This window comes from Chenopodium quinoa, unplaced genomic scaffold (assembly GCF_001683475.1).
Source record: "Chenopodium quinoa cultivar QQ74 unplaced genomic scaffold, ASM168347v1, whole genome shotgun sequence".
NCBI lineage: Eukaryota > Viridiplantae > Streptophyta > Magnoliopsida > Caryophyllales > Amaranthaceae > Chenopodium > Chenopodium quinoa.
This window is the reverse complement of record NW_018744041.1, coordinates 1,750,137-1,770,181: the sequence shown is the minus strand read 5'-3', so window position 1 is coordinate 1,770,181 and position 20,045 is coordinate 1,750,137. Positions and strand designations below refer to the sequence as shown.

The 20,045-nt window shown below is 33.9% G+C and overlaps 3 protein-coding genes and 1 long non-coding RNA gene across 4 annotated transcripts; 3 read left to right on the top strand and 1 right to left on the bottom strand.

The window, feature by feature from the left end:
- Positions 1-1,925: 1,925 nt before the first annotated feature.
- Positions 1,926-6,719, top strand: LOC110690497 (serine/threonine-protein kinase PBS1-like). Its single transcript, XM_021867346.1, has 5 exons — positions 1,926-2,475; positions 3,079-3,287; positions 3,953-4,142; positions 4,877-5,268; positions 5,612-6,719. The coding sequence occupies exons 1-5, from the start codon at positions 2,352-2,354 to the stop codon at positions 6,197-6,199; spliced, it is 1,503 nt and encodes a 500-aa protein (XP_021723038.1). The 5' UTR covers positions 1,926-2,351; the 3' UTR covers positions 6,200-6,719.
- Positions 6,395-9,973, bottom strand: LOC110690498 (bidirectional sugar transporter SWEET15-like). Its single transcript, XM_021867347.1, has 6 exons — positions 9,737-9,973; positions 8,494-8,530; positions 8,185-8,395; positions 7,868-8,032; positions 7,662-7,781; positions 6,395-7,576 (listed from the first exon to the last, which is right to left on the bottom strand). Exons 1-6 carry the CDS (start codon positions 9,783-9,785, stop codon positions 7,367-7,369), a joined length of 792 nt encoding a protein of 263 aa, XP_021723039.1. The 5' UTR covers positions 9,786-9,973; the 3' UTR covers positions 6,395-7,366.
- A 5,747-nt stretch (positions 9,974-15,720) lies between these two features.
- Positions 15,721-17,700, top strand: LOC110690495 (delta(3,5)-Delta(2,4)-dienoyl-CoA isomerase, peroxisomal-like). The gene is made up of 2 exons (XM_021867344.1): positions 15,721-16,438; positions 17,195-17,700. The coding sequence occupies exons 1-2, from the start codon at positions 15,811-15,813 to the stop codon at positions 17,383-17,385; spliced, it is 819 nt and encodes a 272-aa protein (XP_021723036.1). The 5' UTR covers positions 15,721-15,810; the 3' UTR covers positions 17,386-17,700.
- Positions 17,701-17,833: 133 nt separating this feature from the next.
- LOC110690496 lies at positions 17,834-19,582 on the top strand. Its single transcript, XR_002505108.1, has 2 exons — positions 17,834-18,700; positions 19,318-19,582. It is a non-coding gene; the product is annotated as an uncharacterized LOC110690496 (long non-coding RNA).
- Positions 19,583-20,045: the final 463 nt, after the last annotated feature.

Here is a 20,045-nt window from a genome sequence, read left to right as displayed (position 1 = left end):
TTTCCAAACTTTTTCATGATAGGAGAATACCAAACAAAGAAGGCAAAATATGGACTATAGAATGATTATTATTGGATGAGCTAATTAAGAAGAATTCAACAATTCACATTGTATATATACATATTTGAATTTATAAACTTTTGGGGTTTTAAGGTTGATTCAATTAACTTGCACTCTAGAAGTCTAGAATGTGATGGTAATTAAATTAGTTATGTGTAATTGGATAATAGAATATAAAATTGAATTTTAAAAAAGATATTTATATTTTTAAAAAATATATAAAAAGTTGTTATTTAAATAACACAATTTGTTAAAAGGTAACTAATGTCAATATCTCTTATGTAAAATGTTGCAATTAGCTATCATGCATCTCATATATATTAGTAATATGTTGTTAATTAAATTGTGTCACCACAACAACCAAAATTGAATACACGGTATAAATTATGCGGTCAATATTTCAGTAGGTTAGTTTCCATCATTATATCCAATATTAGGTCTATGTTTTAATATCTTTACCAAGGTATATTATACTATGTATGATTTTTTTTTTCCATTAGATTTAAAGCTCAACTTTCAACCTATATGTAGTAACGAATAACGTTATATGGTTTACATAAACACATTTATTGATATTACTAGAACATCAGGATGAATTTTTGTGCCGGCTAACTTACCAAATTCATTAAAAGAATTACTCCGAAGTCCGAATAAATTATCCAATAGAAACATGGTCTTTCATTTACAACACCCCCCAAGTAATATTTTTTATTTTTTTATATTTTTATTTTTTAAATTTAAGTAAAAATAAACTAGCTTGACACGAGCCCCACAACTACATTTGTTAGAGTACTATAATTATTATAATTAACACTTGCACTTGATATATTTAGCATTTGAATTTGATATTTTTAAAAGCATGTTAATTTAATATCCGAATATTAATGTAACATCTTACATTACAAATTTAATATGGTGCAATAAAGCAATTTTATCAACTATCACTTTCAAATTCATACATATTTTATAAAAAATGAGTTTACTATTTCTCCTAATTTGATACAAAGTTATAAAACATTATGTTAAAATAGGCGTACATAATAACACCATGCATAAGTAGGTTTAGGGAAGCATCATCAACTATTTAGGGTATGTTTACATTTACTTAATTTCAGTTCAGTCCAGTTCAGCTCCAATCAGTTCAGTTCAGTTCAGCTCCAATCAGTTCAGTTTAGTTCATCTCCTAATTTCCCTCTCTCATAAAATATTCAGTTCAGTTCAGTTCAGTTCAGCTTAGTTCAGTTCAGCTCCAATCAGTTCAGTTCAGTTAAGCTCCAAACAGTTCAGTTCAGTTCAGTTCAGCTCCAATCAGTTCAGTTCAGGTCAATTCAGTAAATGTGAACAGGCCCTTAGTTGCTTATTTCTACTGACAATTGTTGTTAATTTTGTTAAATCTTGATTAATCTATGTGTATATAAATATATAATTATATTGGTGATGACGAGACAAAGTTGTCAAGGAGGAATGAGAGAGAAATATTTAATAGAGGATGGAAAAGGCTTAGTAAGCATCTAGATTTCGTTACGCCAGTTTAACCACTCATACTATGATTGATGTTGCCTTATGCACACAACATTAAAAATGGTGTTGTAGTTGTTATCTTTTAGTTGGTGTAAATTCATACTTAGTGTATTGCACAATCTCTCTTCTGTTACAGTAAAATGACCCGTGCAATACATAAATTAGATAATCCTATAAAGTCTAACCTAGATAGGAAATTAAAGAAGTTACCAACTATATATACAACTGCCTACAAAAATATTCCAACTAGATTTCAGAGAATAAATCTTAGATAGTTGTTTAGGAGAGATTATTTTATTTGAGTCAAAGTGATTAATCAAATCATGGGAGTAAAAAATGTGCCAAGTAAGACAGGAAAGAATGAATTTTTGGGTTGATTAATCTCTTCATCTCACTTTTTACATAAACCACCCTTTCTTTCATTCTCTCCATTTCTTTCCTTCGCCCCCCTAATTTTACACTCCCCTATTTTCTTTTCTTTTCTTTCTCAAAGTTTTCTTCAGTTGAAGCAACTCACCTACACGCCTTTCTCTCTCTTCTTTTGCTCTTCAAATCTCCTTATTTTCTCTCTCATAAAGTATATGTTATATGCTATATAGTCAAAGATTTATGATGATTTCTAGTGATTGTGATTATTATTGATTGAAAGAAGAGATTTTGAGAACTGGGTTTTGGGTAATTACTGTTCTGTTTGAATCAAGAAATCAAAGAGAGGTTTTTTATTTTGTAAAAATAAATTAAGAATTTTGTGTGTATAGTTTGACTGGGAAATGGGGTGTTTTTCTTGTTTTGAATCAAAGGAAGAAGAAAGATTGAATCCAACTTCTGGTGAGAAAGATGATCGCAAAGATGCTTCTCCTTCTTCTAATTCCAATATCTCCAAATTATCATCTGGTGAGTTCTATAATCTTCTTTGATTTTTTATTGTATTAATTTGTTAATTGTTGTGATCTAAAATTATTAAATTTTTTTAATCGGATTTTGATTATGATTGAGATTGGTAACTTTTGGCTTTTTGATTGATTATTTATGATATGATTGTAGTAGTATTAAGCTGAATTTTACTTTCTGTGAAAAAAAGGAATAAGATTTCAAAAGAATTGGTACTTTTTTAGTGGATTTGGAATTTTATATACTGAATCAATGTTCTTGGACCGTGCGGATTGTTGAAAGTGTATAAAGTTTTTTGGGATTGTTTCACTTAATAAGTATCATGACTTAATTTGGTAAAATTCCTTCTTTTTACTATTTTCAGTAAGTTCCATTAGGTAGGAAAATGCCTAATTATAGATGTCCCTTGATGAATTTTGAGTATCTGATCAATTAATTCTCGTTGCAATTGAATGGTAGACTATCCATTGCGGTGGAAAGATCGAATCTTTGTTTGATAGGTTGGTGTATTACTCGATTTTGCATCTCTAGAAAAGAGTTTTGCAATCTGGTGTTTCTCATGATAACAAATGATTTATATTAGCCAATTATAATGTGAATCTGCAGGAGCTGATCGGCTGAAAGCAAGAAACAATGTCGGGCCAAGGCGAGAATCATCCGTTCCCAATGATGGACCTATGGCCAATATTAGTAGTAGTGCTCATACATTCACTTTCCGCGAGCTTGCAGTTGCCACCAAGAACTTTAGGGATGAATGCTTTCTTGGGGAAGGAGGTTTCGGGCGTGTTTATAAAGGGCAGCTGGAGACTGGTCAGGTAACAATTCTTGACAATCATTTAATATGATTTTGCAATTACTGCTGTGATCCACCATTTCTAAGATGTGGATCATACAAACTTAGAGCCCATTTTCGTAATGATAAATCTCTCTATATGGTGACTTCTAACTTTCTAAGATCAAGAAGCTTATGAAGTTGTTCTACTTTCAAGGTAAATTTGATATGTAAGACTTAAAAGTACTGACATCAAAGTCTGATTCTATCAAACATTGTCTGAGTCGCTCTTTATGTACTGCTTCCTTGGTTATTGGTGCTCATTACGTAATTTCTCATATGTTCTATAGGATTGAGTTTGGGGTTGATGAAGCAGGAGAAAAGGGAATAAGATGATTCATATCTAATGATTAATCTATTATGCTATATTCTATTGCATATCTACAAGACCGGATATGTCTTGATTTCTCATATCTTCTGCATTGATGGGGTTTTTGGACCGTGATTCTGATAATCTGATTCTATGGTTATGGAACTACCATGTAAAACTAATGTATTATAACTATATTGCTTTCTTTCTTGATATGATTTTGTATGGAATCCAAGGGCTTATATTTCAAAAAATCTTATCGACATTTTAACTGTTAATTTAACTTACCTTAGCTGCATGTTGTTCCTTATTTAGAGTCAGTTTTGTTTTGCTTGCAGGTTGTTGCTGTTAAGCAATTGGACAGAAATGGTCTCCAAGGAAACAGAGAGTTTCTTGTAGAGGTTCTTATGCTCAGTCTTTTACATAATGACAATTTAGTGAATTTGATAGGATATTGTGCTGACGGTGACCAGAGATTACTTGTATATGAATACATGGCGCTGGGATCTCTAGAAGATCATCTCTTTGGTAACAATTTCTGATCTTACTGGTTTGTCATCCTTTCTTCTTGCTCAAATTGGTTCTTGGATAGTGTTCATCACTTCACTTTCTATGATCAGTTTGTTTGTTGATGTAACCAAGGAATTTGAATAGAATGCCATGCTTGTAAAAAAAAATGTATTGTTTAGACAATGGAGGCTTCAACCAACAGATGAATATAATCAGAAAATCTTAATTATATTGAATCACTTGCTATGTGAAACTAGCTGCCCAAGGTCTTATGCTTACTAGTGAACAAACTCGTTATGTTGATGTGCCAAGGTAGACAATACCTGTAGCCAGATTGCAATACCTGATGATTTTGAACCTCTTGCAGTGCATAAAGTATATGTCGTGTTTCAGTTCTTTGTTGCTACTTTATATATGCAAACTATTATCAGTGGAGTAGGTTTCCAGATATTGTTCACGCAAGAATATGTAACGTGTCATAGATTCAGTAATTATGTGTCAATATCGCTGAGGAGCTCTTCTACAATGCAAGGCAGTTTATTGCTTTACTGTATTTTAACTATATTCAAAATTTTATGATAATGCTGAATCAGTGGTGATATGCAAAGTTATCTCAACTATATTTAAGGTTATGTCTGTAGAACCTATGAGCTGTGTGCACATCGCCATGAAAAACTCCACTTTTTTCCATCTGATATTACTGGAAGAAATTTTTTAGAATTTTGATCGACAGTTTAACCTTGTCCTTGTAGATCTTCCACCTGATAAAGAACCGCTTGACTGGAATACCAGGATGAAAATCGCTGCTGGAGCAGCAAAAGGTTTGGAGTACCTCCATGATAAAGCAAACCCTCCTGTTATTTACAGAGATTTCAAGTCATCTAACATATTGTTAGATGATGGATTCCATCCAAAGCTCTCTGATTTTGGGCTGGCTAAACTAGGACCTACTGGTGACAAGTCACATGTTTCTACTAGGGTGATGGGCACTTATGGTTATTGTGCCCCTGAATATGCTATGACAGGACAACTGACTGTGAAGTCAGATGTTTACAGTTTTGGAGTAGTCTTCTTAGAACTGATAACTGGTCGCCGAGCCATTGATAGTGATCGTCCTCATGGGGAGCAGAACCTTGTAGCATGGGTAAGATGATGGTCCTGTGAAGTTCCCACTGAAGTTGCTATTTAGCTCTTATTAGTTGATTTTTGGTTGTAGGAGTAATTTGTCTTAAACCACCTCTCAGTTACACCAATGTTTATACAACAGTGATATGCTTCACCTGTTGCAAATAACCAGCCATTTTTTTATTTTTATTTTTGGGATATTGGCTGCTAGGTGCTTTGCTCTTAAACAACATTAGTAGTTTAATGAAAAGTCGAAAAATTAGAGGTGGTTTGTGGCGAATTCTTCCCTTTTGTAGTTTATCATTTTAGATTTTTAGCTCTTTTATTGTCGACAAGCAATTGAGCATTGTTTATTTGTGCAGGCACGCCCTTTGTTCAATGACCGCAGAAAGTTCTTGAAATTGGCAGACCCTCAGTTACAAAGTAGATTTCCAACAAGAGGACTTTACCAAGCTCTGGCTGTTGCATCCATGTGCATACAAGAAAATGCAGCTGCTCGACCCCTTATTGGAGATGTTGTGACGGCACTCTCTTATCTGGCTAACCAAGCATATGATCCAACTATGAAAGATAGGAGCAGAGATGAGAATGGTGGAAGAATTGCAAGGAGTGAAGATGGTGCTGGTTCAGGGAGAAAGTGGGACTTAGAAGGCTCAGAGAAAGATGACTCCCCAAGAGAAACAGTCAGAATGTTGAATAAGGATTCAGATAGAGAACGTGCTGTTGCTGAGGCCAAAATGTGGGGTGAAAATTGGAGGGAAAAGAGACGACAAACTTTGGATTTGGAAGGTGGGTCTGAAAAGGACGACTCCCCAAAAGAGACCGCTAGGATGTTGAATCGGGATTCAGACAGAGAGAGAGCTGTAGCGGAGGCCAAGATGTGGGGAGAGAATTGGCGGGAGAAAAGAAGGCAAAGTGCTCAAGGCACAAATGACAACATGGAAGGGTGATTCGCCCTTCAGCTTGTACAGTGTCAGAAAAGCAGAGATGCTTCAGGCAGGATAACTAGATACCGGTTTATGCCCTCGTGTTTTCATCTTTTTTTTGCCTTACCAACTTACAAAATGTGTTGAGGCTTTGTATGGAGGATCAGAAATGCCCACCATGTATGGTTGATGTTAGTTTCTTTCCCCTTTTTTTTTTTCTTTTCTTTTTTCCTTTTACATGACAAGATTGGCAGATATGAGGAGAAATCAGATGACGACGGGGGGTATATTGCAAAGAATCAGAGTGTATATCTTCGGTAAGAAAGAAAAAAAAAGGCACCTTTGGCTCCTTTAAAAACATTTCTGTATGCAGTCATTTTGCTGAGCTTGTTTCTTTTCCGCAATTGCGGATGGCAGGTTCTTTCTTGGTTCTGCATTTTTAGGAAATACTCAATGGATTTGGTACTTATACCATTGTTGAGTGTTATAAACTTATAATACAGCAGCTTGAAGCACTCTATATCATATTCATCCATGTTTCTTATGTCTTATATATGAGCTTCTCATCCCCTTGTTTCTGATGCTTAAGTTTGCTTATTTTTCATATAAACCTAACATGCCAGTTAGAAAAGAATCAACAGTACTGTGCAAAAAGGAAGGGTTTTTTTCTTCATTGGGGTTAAGAGATGTATGCAACTTTAGGAGGTTGTTTCTTATTGACCTTTTAGATACCGAGGGAAACTTAAGAAAAATAAGCACCTTAATACAATTAGTGTTTCATACTATCACGATTCAACTGTTACCTTGCAGAGACATACTTCTTCAACCTTGACCAAAATTTTACGGTATTGTTCCTGTTTTTACTAAATCAAGCAAATCTTATGATCTCTACCTGTTTCCCAACTATCTTACTTTTTTCAGAAGTATTTATTTTTCTCATACTACCGTTCTGGTGTAGTAATAACTTCTCACATAATTCATTTAAGTAAATGGCTCTAAACAGAAGAATAATGTGAGTTAATTAGGTAGTTGCATTCAATAACAAAAAAAGGTTGGGAAAAGAAGCAACTAAATGTAGGATACATATGATCTTACTCCATATGATCCTAATTATCCTAATAAATACATGGCCAAAACTCTCGGGCATATTACTTTAACGCGGTATATACTATGAGTTTGAACCTTCAGATATCAGACTGCAGGATCAGCAGTTGATAGTTCAGTTTGGGGTTCATTGCTTCTGTCTTGCTGATCAGTAGTTGTCACGTTTCCATTAACCAAGTTTGTCCGATTACTTGAAATCCTCTGATCTACTGATTCCCGGGGGATGCAACAGTTTTTGCAGATTGCATATAATACCATCTGGAGTACCCCCAAGGCGAATCCAAAAATATTTGGAATCTGATTTTGATGATAAGAACAATATGAGTGTGCTGAGTAGTGTTGAAAGGGGTTATTCGAAACATGGTGTTTATAAATGACTTACAGATACGTATAAATCTTGTCGTAATAAGCCATATGCAAACCATATGATCGCACACAGCGTGAGGCAGAAGGATAAGAAGAATGGCATGTACTCAACACTCTTTGTTCGAATTACTTTCACCTGAAAGACACAGATGTATGACAGTACAGGGGTTAAAAGAATACGCGTTTTGGTATAAAATGATGAATATTATGAGGATTTCTTACCATGATTGTCAAGGGTGCTGCAAAAACACCAATGGAGACAATAGCACAAATGATACCTAGCACTTTTACGCGGTCTGTACCTTCTCCCAGTTTCAGTTGAATGATGAGAACTATCATAGAAAAAATCACCAAATTGAGTGAAAGAACTAGTGTGCCTGTAAAAATCTGCAACAGGGTATGAAGATTAAATTGAATCAATCCGACATTCAAAATTAACAATCCCTCCATCTATAACTAATTGTTAAGTTGATAGCGTGATTTAAACTAGTAATGTGACAAGAAGTAAAATCAGGCAGAGGGATAAGTTTGACACGTACCCTGGCTCTTCTAGAAGCATAAGCATAGTAAAAGGCGATGTACAGTGTCTCAATTATGCATCCAACAGAATTTATGCTAATTAGGAAATATTCCTTCTTCTTGAGCAGGGCATAGTATAACCAAAGCATAGCACTAAAAAGTGCTGCTACATAAGGCACAGATTGGAACCCCTCAGTTGATTTTTTCTTATATATTTTGTAATATGTAGGCCTGCAACATAAGTTAATTACCATAACATAAGTTTTATACCGCGACTAATAACTTAACAGTAACAATGACATGAAGTATATATATGTTAGAGAACTTACAATGGAGCTAGGTATACTAATCCTGAAATCATGTTGCCTGAAACATAGAATTAAGGGGGACTTTAAAGGATGTTTAATTTGATTAACACTGTTTTAAATTTCATGTACGATGTGGAATTTAAGGACCTAAACTATATTATGCTTGTATATAAGATAATTTGTTTGTTAAGAAGGCAGATTATTATGGTAATATTCACAAGAAACTAACTTTAGATAACGTTTATTTAATAGCTAGCAACTTGCTAGGTATATAAAAAAAAAAAAATGAAAAGTTATTTTCATATAAAAAATACAAGAAAGAAACTAAGAATAAAAATATACAAGGAATTTATTTGTTTTAAACCTAAACATGCATCAATCATGTACAACCTATGTAGTAACCACCTTGAGGATGAATGAGGAAAAAATGATCAGAAGAGTAGAAGAATATTGTTAGTTGATTATTAATATATCAATATACATAATAATCATAATTAATAATACGAGGGGAAAATTAAGCAATATAAATTAATTAAGAAATACAATGAATTATTAAAAATTACTCTGTATCATGACTTACAAAGTTACAATAGAGATAGAATAGAAGTGTTTTTAATAAATTTGTTAAGGATTAATTTTTTTAGGGAAAATTGAGATATAGCTAAAAGTGGCTTGCTACGTATAGCATTATCTTAATTAATTTGCATGGTTATAAATATATATATCGGTGAGTTTCACTATCATATGCTACGTACTTTTGACATCTATTATTTCAACTTTTAGATTTTAAAAGTGTGTAGTAAAGCCAATAAAAAGGTGAAATACTCCATAAATTAAACAACGAGCTTGAAGATTCTAGAGATGAAGGGACCAAAAATAATTTATTTGGCAAGTCATAAAAATTATTTTGAGCATATATAAGAGTATATCTTTTCAAGCTAAGTCATCTCTAAACTATTGAAACACATGGAATGATGAATTAACTTATGGAAAAGTATATCATGAGTTTTTATTTTTATAATAAAAACTTTGGTACGCAAATAGAGATATTTTTGAAAGTAAATCATTTTGTTAACGTACTCGTGATACTTTAATAGTTACAGAAAAAACCTTGATAGTAAGAAGTGTTATAGATACATATTTGGAGATCGAACATTAGATCATCATGAGATAGTATTTTGACATATATATATGAAATTAAAAAAAATGCGAAAATAATAATAAATCGATAAGATGAAGAAAACTTGATTGCATTTATAATCACCTAGAATGCCGACGATTGTGAGTGATAAAGTACTGGTGTGCAACGCCATAGTAAGTTGATGATCACCTTAATTATTTGTGTAATTAATTAAGAAAATGATGCTTTAAAAGCTGTAATTATGGCTTCTCAAGGGGAAAACTCTTTATAGTTTTCATAGATAAACAACTATGGTTTATGAAAAATGAGAGCTCAAGATTATTAAATTGCTAAATAGAAAAGGAGATGAGGTAAGAGAAGTGTGTTATGTGTGTGTTTAAGTTAATTGCAATTTAAATTAATCTTAGTTGCATGACAGGTACAGACTAGGTAGGTAATAAATGTGGACTAATATCATTCACATACGTACTTGTGTGTGTAATACTACGTATACTTACATTAACATTGATATGTTCATACACATACATCGAACGTATGCATGCTTTTAAAAAAAACTACTACGTACAATATCAAATTAAGTATATTCGAAATTTAAGGAGGTGTTAGAGACGATATGAGGTCACCTTGTAAAAATTGGAATGCATTTTAAATTTTTAGCTCATTTGACTGACTTGTCACATATATCATACACTATTAATTCTTATTACATTTTAAGTTTGTATTTACTATCGTGTTGAAATTAATTTGGAAATGAAGTGGAATAAAGAGGGTACAATACCGTGATTATCTTCTAAAAATACTTCTAAGCCCTAAAGTCCACAAAACTACCATATACATGATCTAGTCTCCACTTCTTCCGTTTATGCACATATACATATCTAGCTGTGCTTATGACTAAGATCATACAGAGTAAATGTTAAAGAAGTTTTTTGAGAAGGTTTGTTTTTGGTAAACTGCAAAATTTTCATTTGAGTGAGGTATACTTTTTTTACATGATCTCTTTATAGTCTCAACATTCTTTTTGAGCACAACCTAAAATTCTTCTAAGTCGCCTTCAAGTTGTCATCATCATCTATTTTCAAACTTTTCTTTTGCGAATTAAGAGCCGATTCTTAGATTTCTTGTCTAAATAATTACTTCAATTCTCATGTTATTTTTGGTAATTATTTGCATATGAATTATAGTTATATGATACATGATTAAAGACTTTACTATGAATAACTTTTGTATATATCCGTTGTAAAGTAATTTACTTTACATCAAGGGTCATTTTTTATCAAATTGAAGGTTTCTTTTACAATTTTTTAAGTAACTTTTATCAATAAAGTATAAATATTTCGTAACTTTTATTTATGTCAGGGTAACTTTTATTTATTTTAGGGTAACTTTTACTCATTATAGGGGTAAGTTTATAACGGGTTCAATATTTATTGTACATCCGATTTATTTAAAAGTTTGTCCTTTACTAAATGTAAAACATTTCTTACCAAGCTAAGCTTGATCGATCTAGCTGCAAAGTTTGCATGCAATGTGAGATCAAACTCCAATAGTGACACTTTGGGTTGGGGATTTTCTTACCCTTCCCCCCATTCTCAAAGTGTCTAACCCGTTAAATTGAGTTAGGAGGACATGTGAGAGGTTCCGGCCTAATAAAGTCTTTCTCCTTAATCGCCAACCAAAAAAAAATGTAAAACATTTCTCACATAATTATTGAGGTTACGTTGTTATATAACTACCATATCATCACATTAATTGTGAAATAGTCCTCGGCACTTCATTGATATCAATCATATTATCTTTCTCAAATGATCGTAAGAAAGAGTTGTGGGATTATCAAATTCCATTTTCTTCCTATATAAATTTATGATCCTAATTAAGAAAGAGTTGCGGGGTAATCAAATTCCATTTATTTCTTCAAATATAGAAAAATTCTAAATGACTACTCCATAAATTTTATCAATGACTGATAACAAACATAATAACAACCCAAAATGGCCCACACCTTTTGTATTAAAATTGAGATAAGGCCAAAACAAAAATAAAGAGAAATAAAGATACATTATCTATGCATGATGCATCAGATTTTGAAGAGTAATCCGTGTTTTCTTCACCTCAATTTCCGCTATTGATAAATACTTTTATTGATTAAGGGTATGTTCTCTTACGTTAAAATTCAGTTCACTTTAGTTCAGTTCAGTTTAGTTCAGCTTAGTTCAGTTCAGTTCAGTTCATCTCAGCTCAGCTCCTAATTTCCTTCTCTTATAAAATATTCATTTTAGTTCAGTTCAGTTCAGTTTAGTTTAGTTTAGCTCAGTTCAGTTCAGTTCAGTTCAGCTCAATTCAGTTCAGTTCAGTTCAACTGAGCTCACTCAATGAGAACAGGCCCTTAGGGCCTGTTTACATTTACTGAAATGAGCTGAGCTGAACTGAACTGATTGGAGCTGAACTGAACTGAACTGAATTGAGCTAAAATGAATATTTTATGAGAGAGGAAAATTAAGAGCTGAACTGAACTGATTAGAGCTGAACTGAACTGAACTAAAATTAAGTAAATGTGAACATGCCCTAAGTTGATTTTCATAGTGGAGTAATAGATATTGATTCGATGAATTGTAATTTGTTACACCCTCTCAAATCTTGTTCAATTATGCCATTTGAATTATTTTTTTTAAATTGACCATTAGATTGTACTCAATTGAACTTTTTATCCCAAAAATCAACGCAACGTGCTTGAAATCACTTCCACCACACCAAAACTACCCTTCAACTCAAAACCACCCTATCTTACCCCATATTCCACCATTTCGTAGCCCAAAACTACATCCACCAACTCGAAAAATCCCCGAAAATAGTCTCACCACCTTGAAAATCAACCCCGCTTAGGTGCTTACTCAACAAATACCCAAAAGTTCAACTTTAATAAAAAAACTTCATCAAACGTCATGTGACCGACACATGGGTAGGTCAATGCTGGAAAATTAGATCAACGAATGAAATCCGGCCAACAGTAATATTTACAACATTTTACTTTTATTAGATAATTTCTTACAACACTTTTTTTTATTAGGTAGTCTCTCACGAATTCTGAATTTTATTAGGTATTTTCTGACAAAAATCATTTCAAAATAATATTCCCTCCTTATTCCTTAACTCCTACCAACGCATTAATCGACTTGAAAAAATCCAAAGATAGTTTGCGTTTACATATATATCCTTCTTATAATTGTATTTATGATGAGCTAGTTTGCTATATCTATGAGCAAATAACACATGTTTTGTGTTATGTTTCTATGGTGAGAGTTGAAGATCCAGGGTTTTATAATCTCTATAAAAGTCGGGAGGACCACATGAGTATTTTCACTTAAACGGCTACACATCAGTGGATTTCAGTGCGTATTAGTGCGAATTCATAAATTGTCAATCAAATCTACAATGTATTTAGTTTAAAGGTGTATATTTGTGTTGGAATTTTTAGTTTTTTAGGATTTATATGTAAGTCCCGTTTGACTATATATTTATTAATGAAATCCCTTTTTCTTCTTGTCAAAAAAATAAATAAATAAATATATAAAACATGTTTTGTGTGCACATAAAACTTAATTGTAGAATTAATCACAATTCACAACATCCTAAATTGTACTGCCAACATAATTTAAAACTTATTCTATTTGTTTATCTATCATATAGTGTTTATTAAAAGTAAGGAGAAGGACCTTACAACCATCACCTCTTGCTGATCAAGTAAAGTCCAGCTTTGTGGCTAGAGTGCTAAACTTAGGGCCTGTTCTCATAAACTGAACTCAGCTGAACTGAACTAAAATGAAATGAATATTTTATAAGAGAAGGAAATTAGGAACTGAATGAACTGAACTGAGCTGAACTGAAAATAAACGTATGAGAGCAGGCCCTTAGCTTATATGCAGATAAGAGGATATGATAGGAAAAACTCCAAATACAAAGAGCCTTGATCTATAGAAATTTTAATCTTATGACCTTTAAGTTGTGAAGTTAAAAGTTTACGTCATCTATAAAGTACAACCATGAGACATGTTGTTTAAGCAATTAGCTAGATTTTCGACTCTTTAGTATGTACTTCATAGTAGAGATGATCAACAATGGCCCGGCCCGTTAGCCCAATCTGATCCGACCTGAAATAAAGCGGGTTTGGGCAAGCTAAAAACTATTCTTTAGTTTAAAGCCCAAATCCGGCTCGAAAAGGCTGTTTTAACCTGCCACTTTAGGACATGGCTTGGGTATGACATTTGATATTAAGGCTCGGTCCAAATTTATAATCACCTCTACTCCGTAGTCCATACTACCGATGAGGCTAGAGATCAAATCTTACCTATGTTGGGGAATTTCCCCCCCCCCCCCCCACCCAAAAAAAAAAAATCAAATCTCATAAGTCATAAAATCGTATTCCGTAATTCTTTCCTCACCAGGTACCACCACTAGCAATTTTACATGAGAATATTGTTTTATTCACTAATTTTGTCATTTAAGGGTCTATTCGCTTCAGCTTAATTATTTTCAGTTCAATTCAATTCAATTCTTAATTTTCTTCTCCCATAAAATTATCAGTTCAGTTTAATTAAGCTCCAATAAGTTCAGCTTTGCTCTGCTCAGTAAATGAGAACATGCCCTAATTTACATTCCAACTGAAATTAGATTTTCTAAAAATTTAAATTACTAAGAAAAAAAAAACATTTAATATTTCAAAATTACAACTAATATGAAACGAATGTCCGAGTAATACAAAAATGTCATAATGCTCCGTAATACTTCCTCCTTTTTCTTTTAAATGCAATACATCTTCTCGGCATGTAATTTGAGGAGAGATTAAGCAATGTAAACGGACAAACTAATCAAATTAAATAAGACACTTAGTACCTAACCTATCTCTAAATCATAGTGTTCAAATTATTTTGTTAAATTCGTTCGTCTACCTACTCTAATCAATTCCTACAAAAACGTGTCAAAAAGATGTGTTACATTTAACAGAAAACCGAGGAAGTTTATACTATAGTTAGCACTGTCAAAACGGTTTGATAGTTCGGGTTCGGTTCGGTATTAAATCGGGTCGTTTAAAATCAGTTTAAGTATCTCGCGGGTTAGTTCCAGTTCGGTTTAAATAGTTATCGGTTCGATTCGGTTTCGGTTTATTCGTGAGCGGTTTTAATTCGGTTCGGGTTGTAAACAGTCCGGGTAGTAAACGGCTCGGTGCAGACGGGTTGCAGTTTATTAACGGTTTGGTGTAAACGATTTTTATCCCGGTTCAAATAGTTTCAGTTTGGAAACGGTTTTTGGTTAGAAACTGTTTGGTTCTTTTTTAGGTTTAGTTTATAACTAGTTCGGTTCTTTTTCGATTCAGTTTATAACTAGTTTGGTTTTTTTTCGGTACAGTTTATAGCTGGTTCAGTTCTTTTTCGGTTCAGTTTATGGCAGGAGGATTTTTAGTGGAAGGAAGATATTTTATACTATGATAATAATTTGGCAGGAAGATATTTTATACTATGATAATAAATTTTCAATAAATATTAATTTGGCAAGAAGATTTTTGTACTATGATAATTAAATTTCATTTAAAACACCTTTTAACTTGATTTTAATAATCTCTTTATAGTAAGCAGTTCGTAGCCGATTCGTTTATAAGAGGTCCGGTTCATAAACGATTCGGTTGGCAAGCGGTTCAGTTTATAAACAGCTCGGTTTATATACAGTTCGGTGCAAACGGGTCGCGGGTTGTTAACGGTTCGGTGTAAACGGTTTTTATCCCGGTTCAAACGATTTCAGGTTGCAAGCGGTTTCGGGTTAGAAACAATTCGGTTCATTTTCGGTTCAATTTGATTTCAATTCGATTTAGAACTAGTTCGACTCATAAACGGGATTGGTTTTTATACGGTGTAACGTTACTCGGATCGGTTCGGTTTCGGGTTCATTAACATACGGTTCGAGTCGGTTTTCATTTCAAAAAAAAATGTTTTTAATCAATTCGGTTCTCATTTGGATCGGTTTCTTTTGAGCAATTAAACGGTTTCGATTTGAAATTTGATAGGACTAACCAGTCATTTTTGTATTATATTCCGTACACTATTACCACGTTTATCAAGGTGGGGCTTTCCTACTGACCAATGTTTGCCTAACCTTGTACTCCCCTTTTCTCACTCCGAGCTTCGTGTTCGCTTGTATCATCAACAATGGCGGAATACAAAACCCTAAAAGTCAACCCAATCAAACCAAATTCCTCCGTCTTCTACCTTTACCTCAATCGTCCATCCCATCGAAACGCCCTATCAAGAGACTTCTTCGACGAATTCCCAAAAGCCCTAAAATCCCTCGATCAAAACCCTAACGTCAGCGCAATCATCCTCGCCGGCGCCGGAGATCACTTCTGCTCCGGCATCGACATCAAAACCCTCACCTCCATCACCCAATCGGCTGATCGCGCCCGCACCAACGAGCGCTTTAGGAGAGAGATTAAGTACCTGCAAGCGGCGGTTACCGCTTTGGAAGAATGCCGGAAACCGGTGATTGCCGGTATTCATGGAGCTTGTATTGGAGGTGGAATTGATATTATTACAGCCTGTGATATTAGGTATTGTACTGAGGATGCTTTCTTCTCTGTTAAGGAGGTTGATTTGGCAATTACTGCTGATTTAGGGACTCTTCAGAGATTACCTGTGATTGTTGGATTTGGAAATGCAATGGAATTGGCTTTGACAGCGAGGCGATTTTCGGGTTCTGAGGCTAAAGAAATGGGTCTGGTTACTCGGGTTTTCGATTCTAAAAATGATTTGGATGGTTTTGTGGCGCGCATTGCTGAGGGTATGTTGATTTTTGTCTTGGTTTTTTTAGTTCTTGCTTTAGGTACTACCAGGTTATGTGCAACGATAGAGAAAGGTGGCATATTTACTCAGTATTGTATAGCTATATATTGGGATGAATTGTTTGAATGATTGACTTTAATGTAAGGTTATGTGAACATTGCTTTTGATTTTTATTATTAAGGTTATGTTTAGCAAGAATCTTGTGATGTTTAGAATAAAGGTCCATTCTTGAGTAATAAGCCTGTACCAAATTAACAATCACTTCATGGGACTAAGGCACTAAGCAATGCAGGATTACTGGTTTAAGCACTGCACTACAGGGCACTCATTAGTCCACTTTTTGTGGGTTTTGATGCTTATTATGTGTTATTCCCTTTTAATTCTCTAATTGCTCGGGAAATCAATTTGGAAAGGTGTTTGAATGGCTTGTTGTGCTTTCAGATATTGTTTTGAGAGTTGAGAGTATAGGTATTCTTGTTTTCGTGTAACCGTTCTTGTTCACGGCTGATTTTCAGTAGTCGTATGTTATTACTAGGCTTGTTGAATGGTAAAAGGCTTTTAGTAAGAGAATCAAGGAAATGTTAGTGATCTTGTATACGGACTATGAATTTTGTTGTCGTGGTAGAAACTAGGAAGTAGCAAGGTCGGTTGATATAGTTCAATTAAATGCACTCTAGTCATCTAGTTGCCAAAGGACTTGTTTCCAATAAAATGCTTCGTGTGCAGTTCTAATATCATATTCTATGTTTTGCAGAAATTGCAGCAAGATCTCCTCTAGCTATCACTGGTACTAAGGCAGTGTTACTAATAAGTAAGGACTTCAGTTTAGACCAAGGGTTGGACTATGTAGCTACGTGGAATGCTGCAATGCTTCTATCTGATGACCTAAAAGAGGCAACCTCTGCCTTTTTCCAGAAAAGAAAGCCAGTTTTCTCAAAGCTTTGATCAGCTCAGGGATTCAGGTCATGTTGTTCTTCTTGGTATTAGACTCAAAGTTGAATAAGCTATTTAAGCTCTAGCAGTCAGGTATACTGTACTTTTATCACCAGCTTGGAGGTTTTAACCTTACCTACTTGGTCTATAATGAGTCTTATGGTTGTACAGCCTTGTACTTGTACGAGTTGTACCAAATTGTCTTTCTGGTCCCTTGTATAGATCTTTTACATCTCATTTGTTGTAACAATCTCCTTATTGTTTGTGAGACGCATTCTAAAATAAAATCCTTGCAGAATTTATGTTATTTTGGGTTTTTCCTATGTATATTCTTATATGCAGGTTTCATAGTTAATTGTTATTAGACTTGTAGGCTGCGTATGATGAGTCCTTTTTCTTAATCAGCTTAAACATTGATATAGAATATATGATATGGGTGTTCTTCAAAAAGAATATATGATATGGGTGAATATCTTTGGACCTTCCCTGTACTTGGTAAGTTGTTGGTCCATAGGGATTCAGAACGCATTGATTAAACATAACCTGCTTAGTTCTAGGAATTGCTACGCATTTAGCAAAGAGTGGCCCAAGTATTTATGGGCCATGATCCAGGGCCACATGAAATCAGTCTTAGGTTATCTTCCTTTTTTTTTTTCTTTTATCCCCACGCTGCCCCTTCTTTTCAAAGGTAGATTGGTCTTTAACTCTTTGGTGCTGCTCAGCAAACTGAATGGTTTCCTAAAGATAATGAGAGCTTAAGAAAGGGAGGATGTGTGAGTCAAAGATTTATAACAACAATACTACCTGCATGACATGAGTAGGAGTTTACCATATAAGAACCTTACCTCTATAAGGCTTTTATTACAGAAATCTCTTTTGATTTTTTTCCTTTATATAACATGCATTGCCTGTGTCCTGCTTTCACGAGAAGTATACAATCAGGAATAGAAGGTGATTGCTGTGAGATTCATGGCATGCTACTGCATTTTCTTCTAAATTAATTTAATCATTATTTTTAATAAGAAATAACTTATAGTGGATGCTGGAATCATCGAAAGCAAGAAAAGACTTCAAATAACCTTTAGCAACTTGTTGTCAGTTATATTATTTTTCTTCTCCTTCGGTGAATTTTTTATATTTTGTTTCTTTTTTGGTGAGAGGTGAGTAATTGTGTATTCGTATTGATGTCTGAAATGAAGCCTGGTTGGAAAGCCGAGGAGTTGTTATTGTCCAGCACCCGCTGCAATGAATTTGAAAGAGTTCTGTCAAATTTGAACTTGCCTGATGCATCACGGTTCCAAGTTCTGATGATCACAAAGGTTTTTCAGTAAGCACTACCATGAATGTCTGTTTACTGTTTAGAGATCCATAATCCTATCTATTGTTTTCCTTCTCTTTGCTTTGCTCTTGCATCTGCTTCTGAAAAATAGGTTTTATTTTATTCTTGAGGACTCCTGAAGCAGACTAGATCTGGCTGTATAGATAACTAATACTGGTATTCCTATGGTTCCAGCATTGACTGTACTTGATTGGGGTGTGTGTCAATTTTTTTTTTGGTCATTACTTGATAACGTGTTCATTAATCAAAATTCAGTTGCATGATTCATGGTCTGAATGAGAATACCTTCTCAAGTAGAAATTGAAAATTATATTTTTCTTATGCCATCTGTGGACATGTCAGTCATATACTCATATGTGGAATAAATTACATTACTTGTATTTAACTGTGGTGGAGTTCCATATTGAGCAAGAGGTAAAACCGTGAAACATTACCGGTACTTTGGTTCGAGTTTAGACAGTAGTTTGGCTTCACTGTTTTTGTGATGTCTGAAGCATTCTAGGAATTTTGTTCTGATTTCAAGTTAGCCTGTTTGTCCAATGCTAAATTACCCATTCCTGTACTATGATGAACACCCTTCTAAATTGATATTCCAATATTTGAAGGTCATCAACAATGAAGGCTCATTTTGCAGAAAATGCTGTCTGAATTTGATTTGTTCCTACGATTACTTCACAATGAGTGCGATTTGTACCATTGCTGAGGTTTTATTCATTGGCACAAGACCAGAGAGACCCACCACATTAACATCAACAAGTAAAAATTGGAGGAAGTGCTCGTGTTCTTTTCCTTTTCCTTTCTAACTGTGTTGCTATTTTCTTTACCTGTTCATTGATTTCACGTGCAATTGGAATCTCTTCTTTATTTGCATTTGTTGCTTTGAACTATTTCTTTTGATCCTTTTCATAGCTAGTGGTAGCCACTTCATTCCTATTGTAAAAGTCTGTTGTTTGATGTCATCTCTGAAAGCGAGTTGTGATTTTTTTTTTTTTTTAGGTGTACTTTTGTATGAGCTTAATATTTTCTTCATCTTTTGCTTCAAGTGCTTGGTTCATTACCCGTTTTTTTGGTGGCCACATCAGGCTTGAAATTTCAGGATTTCGTGTCACCATTGAAAATGAAATTTAATTTTGTTGTTACATGCATTATGTTTAACACTAAATGAGTCATCTAAAGTAAAAGCCACCTAAGTAGGAGATTTGGCAAGACAAAAAGAATATTATGTGTTGGAACTTATGTGGAAGCAGGTATGTATTGGCTATAGCATGCTGCTGCTTGCGTTTTGAAAGGTAGTTTTCACTTGTCTATATTGGTTGCTTGCTTGCTTTAGTTT

Excerpts from the sequence above, each read along its gene's own strand:
- LOC110690497 (XM_021867346.1), top strand. The coding sequence starts at position 2,352 with ATGGGGTGTTTTTCTTGTTTTGAATCAAAGGAAGAAGAAAGATTGAAT. Across the intron at positions 2,476-3,078 it reads TATCTCCAAATTATCATCTG|GAGCTGATCGGCTGAAAGCA; the intron begins GTGAGTTCTATA and ends GTGAATCTGCAG. Across the intron at positions 4,143-4,876 it reads TCTAGAAGATCATCTCTTTG|ATCTTCCACCTGATAAAGAA; the intron begins GTAACAATTTCT and ends TTGTCCTTGTAG.
- LOC110690498 (XM_021867347.1), bottom strand. The coding sequence starts at position 9,785 with ATGGCGTTGCACACCAGTACTTTATCACTCACAATCGTCGGCATTCTA. Across the intron at positions 8,396-8,493 it reads TTAGTATACCTAGCTCCATT|GCCTACATATTACAAAATAT; the intron begins GTAAGTTCTCTA and ends CTTATGTTGCAG. Across the intron at positions 8,033-8,184 it reads ATGCTTCTAGAAGAGCCAGG|ATTTTTACAGGCACACTAGT; the intron begins GTACGTGTCAAA and ends ACCCTGTTGCAG.
- LOC110690495 (XM_021867344.1), top strand. The coding sequence starts at position 15,811 with ATGGCGGAATACAAAACCCTAAAAGTCAACCCAATCAAACCAAATTCC. Across the intron at positions 16,439-17,194 it reads TGTGGCGCGCATTGCTGAGG|AAATTGCAGCAAGATCTCCT; the intron begins GTATGTTGATTT and ends TATGTTTTGCAG.